The 17,443-nt window shown below is 40.2% G+C and overlaps 1 protein-coding gene across 1 annotated transcript in view; it reads right to left on the reverse strand.

Moving 5' to 3' along the window:
- The window catches only part of LOC113662210 (alpha-tectorin-like), a 46,671-nt gene that overhangs the window by 18,187 nt on the left and 11,041 nt on the right, over positions 1 to 17,443 (reverse strand). Inside the window, exons 9-17 of the mRNA XM_047817367.1 lie at positions 12,922 to 12,945; positions 12,789 to 12,815; positions 12,608 to 12,625; positions 12,444 to 12,467; positions 11,949 to 11,972; positions 11,832 to 11,858; positions 945 to 968; positions 158 to 181; positions 29 to 55 (exon numbers count right to left, since the gene is read on the reverse strand). Coding sequence (XP_047673323.1) covers positions 29 to 55; positions 158 to 181; positions 945 to 968; positions 11,832 to 11,858; positions 11,949 to 11,972; positions 12,444 to 12,467; positions 12,608 to 12,625; positions 12,789 to 12,815; positions 12,922 to 12,945 — 219 coding nt within the window. The remainder of the gene's footprint in view (positions 1 to 28; positions 56 to 157; positions 182 to 944; positions 969 to 11,831; positions 11,859 to 11,948; positions 11,973 to 12,443; positions 12,468 to 12,607; positions 12,626 to 12,788; positions 12,816 to 12,921; positions 12,946 to 17,443) is intronic.

The following is a 17,443-nucleotide window of genomic DNA, read 5'->3' on the forward strand; positions in this document are numbered from 1 at the left end:
CACACATACACTGTCAGTGAAACTTTACCTGGTTGTGCTGTAGTTGTTGTTATAGCTGTAAAAAATAGAACATGTAATCAATAAGATGAATTATTCATCTATACATTATGAAGAATACATTTCATTCTACACACATACAAGGTCTGTTAAACTTTACCTGCTTGGGCTGTAGTTGTCGTATCTGTGTGAGTGAGTGAGAGAGAGAGAGAGATTCAGTTATTAAAATTGAAACTGTATTTTATTTTAATGTTATATATATGTGATATTATGTGATATCACCATTATAAAATACACTGTCTGGAAAAACAAGTCACCAAATGGATTTAACTAAGCAAATAGGCAAGATCCTTTCATTGAATAACTGCTACAGTGATATGTTTCAGCTGGCAATTAGTTATTTAAACCTACAGTAACTGATGCATTGAGTGGTGGCTTTTTCTTAAACAACTATGTTAGAAGATCTATCCTGTCACTGTGGAAAGGATATTACTTTGTATCAGGAGGGTGAAATTATTAGCCTGCATCCAGCAAAGAAAACACAACACCTAAGAAGATTGCTGAAACTACTACAACTTGGTTAAGAACTGACCCACACATTATTAAAACCTGGAAGGATTAGGGTTGATAGTGGTGTGACATTTCATTTGGCCAGGCAGTGTATATTGATGTTTATTTTTAAAAAGTCAAATCTCATAGTTTGAAGGAAGATAAGAAGTGGATGTAATTTTCACAAACTTCTACTTTATACACACACACACTTCTGGTGCACTTGTTGTCATAGCTGTATAATAGAGAGAATTTGATCTTAAGATGAATTATAAGATGAATTATTCATGTGTACAGTATCAAGAATCACTGGTTTTTTTTTTTAGAACATGTGAAGTATGGAATTAACATTCATACATTTCGATCTACACACATACAAACTGTCAGTGAAAACTTACATGGTTGTGCTGTAGTTGTAGTATCTGTAGGAGAGAGAACGACAGGTGGGGGGGGGAACAGAAATATAGAATGGTTACTAAATCATGTTTCTTTGTTATTAAAATTAATTTCACTTCATTTTCTTCTGAATGTTTTCCTGGTGGTTCTGTTGTTGTTTCTGTATGACAGAGAGAGAGAAGAGAGATTCATTTTTCAGTTTATTGTCATGGTCTACAATCAAGAGAAGTCTTCACGAGAGCAAATACAGAGGTTTTTACCACAAAGTGCAAACCATTCATAAGCCTCAAGAATACAAAGGTCAGATTAGACTTTATTGAGGCTTGTGATGGAATGGGCATGCATGGCTTCCTATGGCACTGGCTCACTGGTGTTTATAGCGGCACCCTATAACCGCTGAGAGGCGAAGTAGCAGGAAGAAGCAATGTTGACGCATTCCACTTGTTCCTTGATCACTTTATTGAATGCACGATATACATGTTGTATAGACTGACGAAAACGCTAACTCGAACAAAAAAAAGCATACAATGATGCAAAACACTAAAGACACAATTGTTGATTAATTATGTAAAAGTCTATATGAAAGCCACATTAAAATACATCCATAAAGTTTTAGGGTCAACAGAAAGTAAGCTTTCCCACTTACTCCCCCCCTCTTCCAATACACACTGACAAACAGGAACTGGAGTGAGATTTATACCCTTGAACCCCGATGAAGCACCACGACCCGGAAATGCATTCCCAAAAAATACAAAATAAAAGTCCAGCATATAGTGCACTTACAGTGTTTATTGATGATATTTCAGAGGACAAAAGGAGCCAGATGAATTCTGATGTTTATAGAGATATACTCAAAAAGCAGCAAAGTTGTTTGGACGGAGAGAAGGAGACTTTTTGAAATCCTTATTTACACATCACATGTACTGAAAATCAGAGTGACTAAATACATATTAAAATAATTTCAATAAATTAGGATAAATATAATTGATGATTAGATTATCTCTAATGCAAAGCTGAGTTCTCCTTCTGTAAACTTCATGGTTTATAATGGAGATAAGAGTTCACAGAGATGAAGAAAAAAAAAATTAAAATCCCCATTGGAGGTCGGCAGCTTTTTTGGTTAATGGTGGTTTGTACATTGCCCTAGAGTCTGGTTTAATATCACCATTAAAACCAAGTACGCTTCTCCATGGTGTGTCTACCCTCCCACTCAGTTTTTTTTCTTATTTTAAACCTTAACAACCCTGACACTGTCCCAAATCCATCTTCCCTTCTCCCCAGCACTCCAGAAGGGGACCTTCAAACCCTTCAAGGGCAGGAGCGATGTTCAGCTGGGGGAGGGTCCCTCTTATGCATGACCAGTCTCTGTATACTGATAGTCCATCAGCCAAACACACTCCTCTGATGTTAGGAATGACCTCCAGTGGTGTAATTCTGATGGACAATACGCAGGGTTGACAACACCACAGATTTATATGCGCTGCCAGGTCCTCTGCCCTTGACAGGTCCACTCCTGCGATGTCCTCAAGCTCCCGAAGTGTCAAGATGTCTGAGAAGATGAGAGTCCTGGACTGTGCAGGGACGGTCACACTGGAGATGTCCATGTGCCCGCCATATACCAGAAACTCCTCCAGCAGCTAGTATAATGTTCAACATCCTTTGTTCTGTTTTATTTAAAAACTTCCAGATGGAAAAAAAACAAACAAACAGGTAACCCAGAACCATCCAGAATTTTAGTGTCCAATAAAAATAATGTCCAGTCCAACATTTGACCACCAACTGTGTGTAATAATCCAATGGATTCTGCCCTCCAGACTAAGACTCTAGGTCCAGTGAGGAACCACCTTCCTCCTTGATGGACCATGCTCTTAGGGATCCAGTGTTTACCATCCCATAAGAAATCCACTAGCAGGGCCTGGATGTTGGTTAGAAGGTTTGGCGGCGGATACACGCATGCCACCCTGTGCCAGCGAGACGACACGGTGAGGTTTTTGATGACCAGTATTCACCCCTTGTAGAACATCCTTGGGACCAGCTGCTTCCACCTGCTCAGTCTCCCCTTTAGTTTTTATTTAAAAACTCATTTTTACCAAGGTAGACACCCAAGTACTTAAAACCACCCCTTTTCCACACTAAGCCTCCTGGAGTGTAAGTTGCCCACCTCCCCACTCCCCAACTAAAATGGCTTCACTTTTTGCCCAGTTGACCGTAGCAGAAGATGAAATCTTAAAGCCATTTCAAATATAATTTAAAACATTCACATCTTTTTGTGCAGTCATCATAATGACGAAGTTATTTGCATACGCTGAGAGGCATATACTACATTAGTGTGTGGAGTATTAAAACCAGAAAGATTACTTCACGGTTTACATAAATGAGGTTCAATTGCAATGGTATACAACATGCCTGACAGAGAACAACATTGTGTCACAACCCGGAGGAGGAAGACAGATAAACACAGAACAGGAACACAGACAAACTAGATTGAACAAAAGACGAGTTTACACTGATGATGATTTGGATAGCACAGTTAAATAAAATGACGATTAACAATAGGGAACAGGTGTGCATAGATGGGGAGGAGTAATCAAAGGCTGGGCAAACACGTGACAAGGAACATAAACAGAAGCACATGGCCAAAAGTCCGGGCTGAACCATAACACCTTGTCATATACCTCTGTACACTCTAAAAGGGGCATATAAACCACCGTTAATCTTTAGTACACTCTCAATTTCACTGTACAACACCTTGAACATGGCTATAAAACCTAAGTTGAACCAGAAGGTTTCCAGCACCGTCTACAAATATTCATGCTCAACCCGGTCAAATGCCCTTTCCCGATCTAGAAAAATCAGACCAGTCTTAAAGCCCAATAGCCTGGCAACATCCAAAATGTCACAAATTAGATACACATTGTCAAATATAGACCTATTAGGCACACAGTACGTGTGGTCCTCCTGGTAAATGAGCTGCTCTGTTACTTTTGTCAGTCTTGAGACTAATTCTTTAATAGCAGCTTACAGTTAGTGCACAGTAGTGACATTGGGTGACAGTTCCTCAGGTCATGACAGCTCTTCAACAGCTCACAGGGAGTCTACCTCTCCTCACACTGTCTCGTAGGACAACCAGCACGTCCTGCTCTATAACGGTCAAGAAAGGCTTGTACTGTAGAACTGAACAGGGAGGCCGTCTATACCTGACGCCCATGTTTTAAAGATTTAAAACAATTGAATTAAATAAATAAAAGATTGAAATTAGCATTCTCTAAAACGGCGGTGTTAAAATGCAAGTAGGTACTGTAAGAAATTACAGAAATTGCACCCAAATTCCACTCCAAGGTACACATCTAAAAAGAGCTCATTCCTAAGAAGTATCATAAGGTAATACATTTAGGACTCTAAACGTATAAATGTGATTCAATTATAAATATGGGGACGGCGGCAGGACATTAGGGATCACCACGAACAAAGGGTCTACGTGACCGCGATTACCAACTGAAGTGACCACTTGGTTGATAATACCAAGCCAAGGTCTACGTGGCCGCGATTACCATTTAAAGTGACCACTTGGGTGCTAGCAATTGTAACAATACCAAGACAAGGTGTATGTGACCATGATTAACATTTAAAGACATCAGCTAGACAACAAGGTGTAGCCCAGCCATTTGGGAGACATTCAGTTCTTACACTCAATACACATTCAAAGCGAAACTTCATTTAAATTGCCAAAAGGGAAAACTGTATATAAGGCTTGAGCAGAATTTGCTCTGGGTTCCTACCGACTCCGACGAACCCAAAGTACGCCATGTATTTTGTCACTGCTATGCTGGAATAAACTTCTTGTTCTTTATTAAGATCAACATCATAGTCTTATTTTTTACACTACGCATTTTTTTCTTACATTGGCGAGCCACCCAGCAACGGATTCCAAAAAAAAGTGGGGAAAGGCAAGATAATCAGTATTTTCTTCTTTTACGCTGTTTTTTTTTTCAAGGAACCCCTTCGTTTTAAAAACCTAGAAAAGAAATGTTTTAGTGTAGAATACAACATAGAGTATAGTTTACTGATCATAAGCAGGAGGAGTTATTATTGTTGTTAAGCCCATTCTGTACATTTCTGTTTAAGATTCTAACGGAACTGAATTAACCCGACGCAGTGTGGTGACAGAGTTGTATGTGAATTGTTGTTTCTAAAGTAACTGAAGCAAAGTGCTTAAGCTGATAAGTAACTGAAACTTCTTGTGTGTTTGTTATAATTCTGATAAGATTCTAAAGTAACTGAATCAGCCCGACGCAGTGTGGCAGTTGAATTATAGCTAAAAGTGTTTCTAAAGTAACTGAAACAGTGATAGTGTAAAGAGCCCGACGCACCGTGGCTCTGTAGAGATTAAAGCAATAACCTGAGGTTGTGTGGTGTTGTCTGACAGACTGTAACAGTGTTTTAAACTTACGTTTTAAGTCCATGTACAGCAGCAAAGGAGGAGAGCTAGCATAGCAGCAGCAGAGCTAGCTCAATCACAAACAGAACATGAGAACCAAGTGCCTCCTCCCTGAGTATCCCGAGTAGCCATCCCTCTAGGATCCATCCAACAACCCGAGAAAGGAGACTTCCAAAAGACCCAACAAGAAATCTTAACTTCCTTTTCCAACAATTTCAGGTTCTTTAATGGCAGAAAGCAAATTATAGGAAAACTATTGAGTAGTCAACCAAACACTCCTGCGAAAACCTTGGATAAGTCCAGCTATTAAATAATTGAAGAAGCAGCGGTTAGGATGCTTCTCGGGGCCTTTCCAGCTTTGGAACATTTATTTATCTATCTATCTATCTATCTATTTATTTATTTATATGTAACAAACAAACAATACAAGCAGGGCCAGGAGCCATTGATTATCAATCCAAAGGTCACTATCTTTCGCTGGACACTGCTACAGAGAGGAGAGAAATTTAATCAAGCTTTTAATTTTCATTGCTTGCTAAAATTTAACCATGTTAAGTTAAGAAGTTAAACCATTTGCCAGTAAATATTTCCTGCGTAACGTATCATAACAGCCTAGTGAGGCATGGCATAACATATAATTGCCTAGTAGGGCAAAGCACAACATACCATAGCCTAGCGAGGCATTGTATAACGTAACAACGCCTAGCAAAGCATGGCATAAGGCATCATAACGGCCTAGAGAGTCCTAGCACAACGCAACATAACGCCCAGCAATGAGTGGCATAAGGCATTACAACAGCCCAGCAAAGCACAGCCCAGCAAGGCATAACCCAGCGTTACGCAACCCGACACAGCCCAGCAAGGCATATCATAACAGCCAGCAAGGCACAGCACAATGCAAAATAATGCCTAGCAAGGCACCGCATGACGCATCACTACAGCCCAGCGAGGCACAGCACTACGCAACACAACATAGCACAGCGCAACCCAACACAGCCCAGCAAGGCACGGCACAACATATAATAGCCAAGCAAGGCACAGCATAACGTAACAAAATGCCTAGCAAAGCACGGCCTAACGCATCACAACAGCCTAGTGAGGCACAGCACAACGTAAACGCCTAGCAGGCATGGCCTAACGCATCATAACAGCCTAGCAAAGCACAGCACAACGCATCACAACAGCCTAGCCAGGTACACAGTGCAACGTAACCTAACATGGCCTAGCAAGGCATAGCATAACGCAACACAACATAGCCTAGCGAGGCACAGCACAATATACTGTACCATAACACAGCCCAGCGAAGCATAGCACAACGTATCACAACAAAGCCTATCGAGGCACAGCATAACGCATCACAACAGTCTAGCAAGGCACAACATATGGTAACGTTACCTAACACGGCCTAGCAACGCAACACAACATAGCCCAGCAAGGCACAGCACAACACACCATACAACAGCCTAGCGAGGCATAGGATAACGCATCACAACAGCCTATCGAGGCACAACATAGCGTAACGTAACCTAACACGGCCTAGCAAGGCACAGCACAACACAACAAAACAAGCCCAGCAAGGCACAGCACCAAGCACCATAACACAGCCCAGTGAGGCATAGCATAATGTATCATAACAGTCAACGAGGCCTAACATAGCGTAACATAACATAGCTTAGCAGGGCATAGTATAACGGAACCTAATATAGCCTGGTGAGGCATTGCATAACGTAACATAGCCTAGCAGGGCAAAGCATAAAGTAACCTAACATAGCCTAGCAAGGCATAGCATAACATAACAAAGCCTAGCAAGGGATAGCATAACGTAACCTAACATAGCCCAGTGAGACATAGCATAACATAACGTAACATAGCCTAGCAGGGCATAACGTAACCTAACATAGCCTAGCAGGGCATGGCATAAAGTAATCTAACATAGCCTAGCGAGGCATAACATAGCCTAGCGAGGCATAGCATAACGTAACCCAACATGTCTAGTGAGGCATAGTATAACGTATCACAAAAGCCTAGCGAGGCATAACATAGGGCAATGTAACCTAACATAGCCTAGCGAGGCATAGCATAACGTAATGTAACATAGCCTAGCGAGGCATAACTTGACATAGCTTAACAGGGCATAGCATAATGTAACCTAACATAGCCTACATTTACATTTACCAGACACCCTTATCCAGAGTGACTTACAACTGAGCATTAAGGGCCTTGCTCAGGGGCCCAGCAGTGGCAGCTTTGTGGATCGGGGGTTCGAACACATGACCTTCCGATCAGTAGCCCAACACCTTAACCACTGAGCTACCACAGACTATACAACTCGCCAGCCCGGTTGCTTCCGGCTCAACAAACGCACCATTAGACAAATAAGAGAAATGTTAGACTGCGATGAGAACTCAGAAAGAGATTCTCAGTCAGTCAGGAGTCAATACTCTGACTGTACAGTTAAATTCCCCATGGCTCCTGTTCACTTGACTACAACTATGCGTGCTAGTGAAAGAGCGGAAGAACCAGTGACCTCTACTGTGGTCAGAGGGTTTAAACCCAATGAGCTAGAAGCTGTGATTAAAAGTATTGGTAAATTTGATCCTGCCAAACAAGATCCATTAGAATTTCTAAAAGTTTTCGAGCTATATGCTGACATTTACAAATTCACAGATGGTGATGTGTGTGTGTGTGTTGTTAACTGCGTGTTTGCCTGACACTTTGTCTGGAGCATTAAATGAGAAAGTCAAAACTAGAACTGCCAATAAGTTAGACAGGAAACAAGCACTGCTTGAAGTCCTAGGTGTAATGTCAGTTGACTGGGATAAAATATCGGATGTGCACATGAGGGCAGGGGAGCACCCCATGGCATTTTCAGAACGATTATTGGAGACATTTAAAACTTTCAGTGGCAATCCTGACATCACACCGAATGATGTCAGTTTTAAATCTACTTTGATTAACAAATGTGACTCACTCACCCGTTCTGCTGTGTCGATGTTTGTAACCCATCTCTCTGATTATAATGACATCATTGCTAAAATGACACAGTTTTTCAACAACAATGCTAACTCAAAGAGGCCCCATCCTGTCTCAGCAGTAGGTGTTAAAAATCTCAATAAGAATAGAGCCAGCCAGGTTTCCTGGAAAAATGAGAACTACACTACTGCAGATAGAAAGGAAAGACTACCCCTTCGTAACCCTGATAACCCCCTGGTGTGTTATTCATGTAGCAAAGAGGGACATATTTCAAGGGAATGCAAATTTTCCCTTAAGAGATCAGGCCCCAAAACAGATTTACACCAGTTACAGGCTACAGTAAACAGACTGAGAAAGGAGCTCAAAAATCTGTGTAACTCCTTGCCTGGTGCTTTTCACCAAACTACAACAAATTTGCCAAAGTCAGAAAAACAAAATGCATTCTGGTCAGAATGTGCATCATCACAAATTTGAAAGTAATGATGGCGTTGTGGTAAAGAATTACCAAAATGAGGGCCCATGGTCTGCTCACAGGTAGAGACCATGCAGAGATTCACATCACAAAACTAAAAACCGTCAACTGAGATCATTCCACATAGGTCCATTAATATCATAAAAAAACTGATGGAAATCATAAGGGCCATGTAAATAGGCAAGTTTATGTTGTATGTGTGTGTAATGTTTGTGTGCTGTGTTTAAAAAAGGGGGGGGGGTTAAATTCATTATGTTTTCAAGTGTTTTTAAGGTAAAAAAGAAATAGATGTGGGGATGGACAAGAAATGCAGCTCTTGTGACAGCAGTGCCCAACGCTGTCCCAAAGTGCTTATCTACAATGGATCCAGGTTCCAGTCTTTTACAGCATGAACTCCAAACCCAGATGAACAGTGTAACAGGAATGTATAAGGTCTTCTTGACAACAGCGTTCCTGAGGTATCAAAGTGCTGTTGCAACCAGTTCATCACCTCCTCAGAGAACATCTTCAAGTAAACAATCTCAAGGATTGGAAAGGATTTGAAGAATTGTTTGAAAGGATTCAATTTGAATGTATTAAAGAATGGACTTTAAGGACTTTTAGGTTTATCACACAGTTACCATCAGGAGAATGGCGAGGACTGGACGCTGTGACAAAACTACATTGGTTTTATTTGCATGTTTGATGCCTTCGAAAAACAACCATTAGGTGGGGCACCCCAAACTAATTATGAGGCTTGTGAAATCTAACACATGTCCACAATAAATTTTACAAGAGTAATAGTTTCAAACAGGAAAACCTGTGTCACCACAACTCTTGATCACTTCTCTGTCTTTGTTAATGATAACCAGACACTTTGCCATATTAACGATACCTCATTTTGTATAACACCAGATACAGCTTGGTCAATAGGAAAGTATTACTTCCCATACATAAATGTCACCCAACAAACACGGTCGTTGAATCCAGAGGAACAACTAGGTTTCGTGGAAGATATCCCAGAATTTGATTTTGAGTTGCCAAAATTGGATAATATGCTAATGACATTAATGCAGAGCAAAGACAACCATATCATTAAAGCTCAACAAGGTCTTATGGGAAAAGATAATGTTTTGACTAAACAAATGCATGGTGGTGATTTGGTTATTGTCTATTCTGATTTGATTTGCGATGTAACCTTCAAAACTGCTGTTGGTGTATGCATCTTTCTCATTCTTTGTCAATGCATTATGTTATGCTGTATGTGTACCATATTGAGACGGCAGATTGCAGATAATTCAATGATCAATGTGGAACGTTCCCGTTGGCTGTGATGGTTTCTGAATGTCTCTGCTCCAAACCCAAGTAATATTTTACACAGAACCAAATTTTAAGAAGAAAACCTGTGATAAGTTTGCCTTATGGAATGGAGCTAAAACCAGTGTGCGTGAGGTGAAGTTTCGATGACTGGTAAGATTTTCTGAGGACCAAAGGGGAACGACAGGGCTTCACCTAAGGCAGGGCTTAACCGACACTAGGCACCGGCCCAAAAATGGGAGGTGTGATCTGTATTAAGAAAGTGATGTGATGCTTCAGGGCCAAAAGCATCAAAGGGGGGACTGTAAGAAATTACAGAAATTGCACCCAAATTCCACTCCAAGGTACACATCTAAAAGAGCTCATTCCTAAGAAGTATCATATTATATGGTATATGGTATTATATGGTCATAAGGTAATATGTTTAGGACTCTAAACATATAAAATGTGATTCAATTATAAATATGGGGACAGGGGCAGGACATTAGGGATCACCACGAACAAAGGGTCTACGTGACCGCGATTACCATCTGAAGTGACCACTTGGTTGATAATACCAAGCCAAGGTCTACGTGGCCGCGATTACCATTTAAAGTGACCACTTGGGTGCTAGCAATTGTAACAATACCAAGATAAGGTGTACGTGACCATGATTAACATTTAAAGACATCAGCTAGACAACAAGGTGTAGCCCAGCCATTTGGGAGACATTCAGTTCTTACACTCAATACACATTCAAAGCGAAACTTCATTTAAATTACCAAAAGGGAAAACTTTATATAAGGCTTGAGCAGAATTTGCTCTGGGTTCCTACCGACTCCGACGAACCCAAAGTACGCCATGTATTTTGTCACTGCTATGCTGGAATAAACTTCTTGTTCTTTATTAAGATCTTCAACAACTCCGGTACTCCGGTTTCCTCCACCAGTCCAAATACATGCATGGTAGGTTGATTGGCTTCTCTGGAAAATTGTCCGTAGTGTGTGATTGCGTGAGTGAATGAGAGTGTGTGTGCCCTGCGATGGGTTGGTACTCCATCCAGGGTGTATCCTGCCTTGATGCCCGATGACACCTGAGGTAGGCAAAGGCTCCCCGTGACCCGAGGTAGTTCGGATAAAGCGGTAGAAAATGAATGAATGAATAAAAGCTCCTTCCTTTCTTAAATGTTTGACATCATATAGAAACAGTTTATGGTCAGGGAAAAACTCTGCTATTGTCATATTCTTCAGCCATTTAATGTTCTTTAAAAATTATTTAATGTCCTCAATGCTGTAAACAACATTTAAATATTGCTCCTGTGAGTCAAAGTTTAACACGGAGTGCGACACATAGTCATCAATGTCGGATTCTCTTTGCTCTGCCTTTGTATCTATTTTTTGCCTGTTTCTTTCCTTGTCCTTTGTCTTGCTTTTTCCTTTTCGTTGGTACATTGTTACAGTGGCCAGTGTTTCCAGGCAGTTTCTCTGTACTTCTGTGCCTGCCTCTGCCAGTGCAGGCAGCTTCAGCACTGCGCCAGAAGCAAATGGCCTTTTCTCAGTTAAGCACAGCCTTGCTGCCTCTCAGGACAGGCCCGAACAAGATGTCCAGTTTTATCACATTTACAACATTTCATATCAGCATCAGAAGAAACAAATATACTGTAATCAAACCCATCGATTAACATTCATAGCTTTCAATCTACACACATACAAATTGCCAGTGAAACTTTACCTGTTTGTGCACTAGTTGTTGTCATAGCTGTATAAAAGAGAGAATATAATCATTAATAATACATCATCAAGAACACATTTTGTTCCACACACATCCACACTGCCTGTGAAACTTTACCTGGTTGTGTTCTAGTTGTCATATCTGTATGATGTCATTTTGATGAAGAGTCAAAGAGAGAGAAAGGATGATTTAATCAAATGAATGATTCACTTCCATGTTGCTCCACATTTTATAATAATCTACATGTATAATCTTAAATATGTAATTTGTGGCTATAATTTTCAAATACTTATACTGTTTAAACACACTGTGAGGAGAGAGAGAGAGAGAGAGAGAGAGAGAGAGAGAGAGAGAGAGAGAGAGAGAGAGAGATGGGGGAGGGGGACTGTAAAAAAAATGTTGCAGTTCCTAGAATTTGTACTTGATATTTTTGTTCAATCCTTGAATTAAAGCTGAATGTCTGCACTTCAAATTTAGTCTTTGATTGTTTCCATTTTATTTTGGTGTCATACAGAGCCAAAATTATGAAAATTGTGCCCATGTCCAGATCTATATAAACCTAACTGTATAATTGGTAGATGTAATGTTTACACATTTATACTGTATATTTACCTGGTGGTGTGCTTGTTGTCATATCTGTATAAGAAAGAATTATATCTTCAATGAGATTATTCATCTGTACACTATCAATAATCACTGTACTTTTTAAAATATAACAGTTTTTAACATTCACACATTTCAGTCTACACACATACACACTGTCAGTGAAACTTTACCTGGTGTTGTTGATGTCGCTTGATAGAAAAAAGAAGGTTTTAAACCAATGAACGATTCAGTCCTATGTTACTTCATATTTTAAAATAATCTATATTTAAAAGTATCAAATCTTAAATATATAATTTGTAGATATAATGTTCAAATATTTATACTGTATAAACACTGTCAGTGAAACTTTACCTGGTGGTGCTATAGTTGTTGTCATAGCTGTACAACAGAGAGAATTTTGTTGTCAATAAGATGAATTATTCATCTGTACATTATCAAGAACACATTTCGTTCTGCCACATAAACACGGTCTGTGAAACTTTACCTGGTTGTGTTCTAGTTGTCGTATCTGTATGAGAGAGAGAGTGAGTGAGAGAGAGAGAGAGAGACTTTCATTTTTACAATACTTTATTGTAAAAAATATTTTGTCACACGTAATGAAAATCAGAGTGACTAAATAAATAAATACATATTAAAATCATTTCAATAAATTAGGGTAAATATAAATGATGAATAATTTATCTCTAATGCAAAGCTGAGTTCTTCTTCTGTAACAGTGCACAGAGCATTCTCACAGCACCACACTTCTTTAAGCATGTTCACATCGTTCATATTTTTGTAAAGTTTATTTTTAGTTTCTCTCTGTGAACAGAATGGACAATCATATGCAACTTCAGGGTTTATAATTTGGATAATACCACGTAAAATCCTCCATTGGAGGTCGGCAGATTTTTTGGTTAACGGTGGATTGTACAGTGATCTAGACTCTGGTTTAATATCATCATTAAAACCAAGTACACTTCTCCATGGGGTGTCTACCCTCCCACTAGTCCAACAAAGACTCTGTAGTGCAGCTTCTGTGACACTGCCCCAAAGTCTATCTTTTGAGAGCAGCTTACGGGTCATTGCACAGTAGTGGAAATGGGCGCCAGTTTCTCAGGTCGGTCAGGTCTTCCTTTTTTGGCAGTAGTGTCAGGACAGCCCTCCTACAGCTTAGGGAGTGTTATCAATGGCATGGGCCCACATGTACTGTATTTTGTTGAAGGTTCGCTGGCGTTTACGGGATGCTGCATGAGGTTCTGAGTGTTTCCAAGCTAAAATATCTGCTGTAGAGTTAAAATCACCAGCCACAATTAAAACGTCAGTAGTGTTGCAGCTAGCAATCACATTGCTAAGCTTATCTAAAAAAAAAAAAAAATCCTCCACTGCATTGGTGGGAGCATACACACAGATAAAATCTAAAACCTAATTCTCATAAAATATTTTACAGTACTTTTAAAAGATTCCCATTTAAAAATGCTTCAACTGAATAAGAAGGAATAAAATTGCAAGTAAATAGCAAGGCAGCCCCACCACTGAGTGTTGTGACTTAAAATCACCAACCCATCCCCACTCCTTCACCCATTGCTGAGATCACTGTGGGTTTCCTGAAGCATGACAACATCTATATGCTTCTGATTGAACAGTTCATATAGCTTAAATCTCTTGTTATGCTCCATTAATATTCAGACTCGCAACATAGATTCCAGTCATTAAAAAAAGTAAAATTGATAAAAACAAAACAAAGGGTAAAATACCCTGTCCAGTATAAAAAGAACACCACATATACTACTAGTCATCATCAGAGTTTTCGCTATTCACTTCTTCAAACAAACAATTTCCACATCAATAAAAGCTTCTTCCTTTCTAAAATGTTTGACATCATGTAGAAACTATTTATGGTCATGGGAAAACTCTTCTATTGACATATTCTTCAGCCATTTAGTGTTCTTTAAGAAATCTTTAATATCCTCAGTGCTGAACATTTAAATGTTCTTCCTGTGAATCATCACTATTTTTCACTATTACTTTGCTCTGCCTTTGTATCTATTTTTGCCTGATTCTTTCCTAGACCTTTATCTTGCTTTTTCCTTTTCGTTGGTGTTTCCAGTCGGTTTCTCTGCACCTTTGTACCTGCCCCTGCCAGTGCAGGCAGCTTCAGCACTGCGCCAGAAGCAAATGGCCTTTTCTCAGTTGAGCACAGCCTTTCTTGGTCTGGTTGAGGCAGACACAGCTTCTCCAGATCCGGTTCAGCAATGCATGGCTTCACCGTGACCGGTTCAGCTGAGAAGTGCTTTTCTGGTGTTGCTAAGGCTCTAGTGGGCTTCTGGGCTGCTGGCTGGGCTTGGGGCTCAATCTCTATCGCTCCTTGTACAGCAGCAGCTCTGGCCCTCAGTAGCCTAACTGTAGCCACTGGGGAAACGACCCCGGCAGACTCAGCTGCATCCTGCCCCGGTCGCTCCGAATCACCGGGGACACTCTTCCTCTCAGGACAGGCCCAAACATGATGCCCAGTTTTATCACATTTAAAACATTTCATATCAGTGTAGCCCTCTCACCGATTAACTGGCTCTGATCTGTCTAGGGAAATGATTTTATACGTGAGAGGCACATCTAAATTTACCGAAGGTGTGATGTGTACTACCAAAGTAACTCAAACTGCTGTGTTTAACATCGGGCTTCAGACTTCAGTGTTTCTTTAATTTTTTTATTTCTCTTCTATCACTCAGAAAATATTAACCACCTAATAGTAAATAGTAACAGTAAATAATAATAATAAATCACTTAATAGTAAATTACAATAGCATCACTCTCAAAAAAGTTACATAACAGGCCTTTCACCAACCTCTTTGCTTAAAGAAGCAAATCACAGGGGATTGTAACGTAGAAACAATAAACAAACATTTATTCTCTGAAACAAGTGTAAATAAAACAACCCAAAACCCCACAAATGTAATGTTACCCAGCTGGGATTTAAATGTCTCGTTGGTGCACTTAGTTGGAGCTCAGGTGAACACTTTATACTGTAGTACTCACGTAATCCAATGGAACATGGAAGCTCAAAAGAGAAGCGCCCACCATCCAACGATGAAAACGAAGCCAAGATGCAGTAGAAGTCTCCACGTGGCCTGCGGTATCTCCTGTCGAATTTCGTATCCTTAGTTTCTCCGGTGCTCAAACACTGTACACGACCATTCGCGTTGCAAACCGTTAAGCAGTCAGATGAAAAGCACTTGATATCCTTTTTGTCTGTCGCGGGAACACACGCACGCACGCACGCGGAGCCACTCTCACCATGCGCTCCTCACAGAGTTCATTTCCGGTTTATTTTTGTTCAGCAGTCTATTATCTGCTAGATGTCCTTTTATGTCGTCTGCAAACTCAGTTGTTAGGTTTTTGTCAAATGCCACAGTATTTTTTTCCCGAACCGCCGATGTGCACACGTTTGTCGGCCACCTCGTGTCCTCCGACCAACTCACTCACTTCCTCCTTTTTTTTTCCTTTTCCGCTCCTCCCCCTGACCTCCAGAGGTCAGCGAGAAACCCACCTCATTGGTCAATACAAAACCCTTTTTTTTTTTATAACAGTATTTCCCTTACTTATTTCTTTTCTGTTTGAAAGTAATAATTAACGATTTACTGCAAAATAAAACACAAACTAAATAATTATTAGGCCCTTATTTTAGCAGGGCTCTACACTCTCCCCCCACCACAATTCGTTATGTCCCCATAACGAGGTCAAGGAACAGTGAAACAAACTGATACAGGTCACATTACTAACATAACACACTGTGACATTAGTATACTTTCAAGTTGACATTTTCAAAAAAAAATAAAACCCATGCACAAAATATGCACAAAATAAGTGTAGTCACTAGAGAACTATGTTCACCGGTAATGACTTGACCACATTTAAGAAAATACTGTTTCATCAAGGCATATTCATCCACAAAAATACAGTAGAACAGTATCTAACAGAACTTGAAGCTTTTACTTTAGCAATGTTAGGCTCAAACTTTGGCTCCCCAAGAGTATCATAAGTAAAACGCTTAGGAACTATTCTTATCCTCTCTGACCTTCTATTCTCTTCATTTACTTCAATAGAAACCCCTGGGTTTGTTATACTTACTTGCTCACCTGAGAGCTCTTGTACATCATCAATACCGTCATCATTACTGGTATCTGAAACTTTATCTGCATTCTGCAAATCCTCACTAGGTTTCTCAGGTAATGGATCAGACTCTATAGATGCATCAGCAATTTCAACCATCTCATCAGACAGCTCAACACTTTCATGCACATTAACATCTTTCTGACAAAGTTCTTTCTCAGGGACCAGAGAAGGTTCTTCAGGCATATGAACCGGAGTTTCGTAGACATAGTCATCACTATCTGAATCAGACCTCTGAAAATCTCTGCTCTGCTCTTCCTGTCTCTTAAGAGCACTACCAGCCTCAGGTCTCAAGTTCTTACGTTGCTCAGTTTGCCTTCTTTTTCTCAAAGTCCTTCTTTTGGGCTCCAGAACAACATCAGCAGTATGCTGCTGTCTCAGCTTTTGACCGATAGGAAGAAGATGATTTCGATGGAGAATCTTAACCGCCCCATCACCAACTTCAGGCTTCAACCGAAACACGGGTAGGTTTGGCATCTGACTTTGGACAATGTATGGCACAGAACCCCATCTATCTGCCAGTTTATGCTTTCCTTGCAGACCCAAATTCCTAATTAGAACTCGATCACCTGAAGTGAGATGTGAGTAATGAATTCTTTGGTCATACCTCCTCTTATTCCCATCATTCTTTTTTTCAGCAGTGGCCTCAGCCAATTGAAAGGCAGCTTGTAATTCTCTCTGCATGTTCTTTACATACCGCTGGTAAGACTTAATGGAGCTACCATCACTCGATACACCAAAATTTAGATCAACAGGCAATCTGGCTTCTCGTCCGAACATTAGGAAGTATGGAGAGAAACCTGTGGCTTCATTCTGGCTACAGTTATAAACATGCACAAGATGTGCAATGTGTCGGC

This window comes from Tachysurus fulvidraco, chromosome 8 (assembly GCF_022655615.1).
Source record: "Tachysurus fulvidraco isolate hzauxx_2018 chromosome 8, HZAU_PFXX_2.0, whole genome shotgun sequence".
Taxonomy (NCBI): Eukaryota; Metazoa; Chordata; class Actinopteri; order Siluriformes; family Bagridae; genus Tachysurus; species Tachysurus fulvidraco.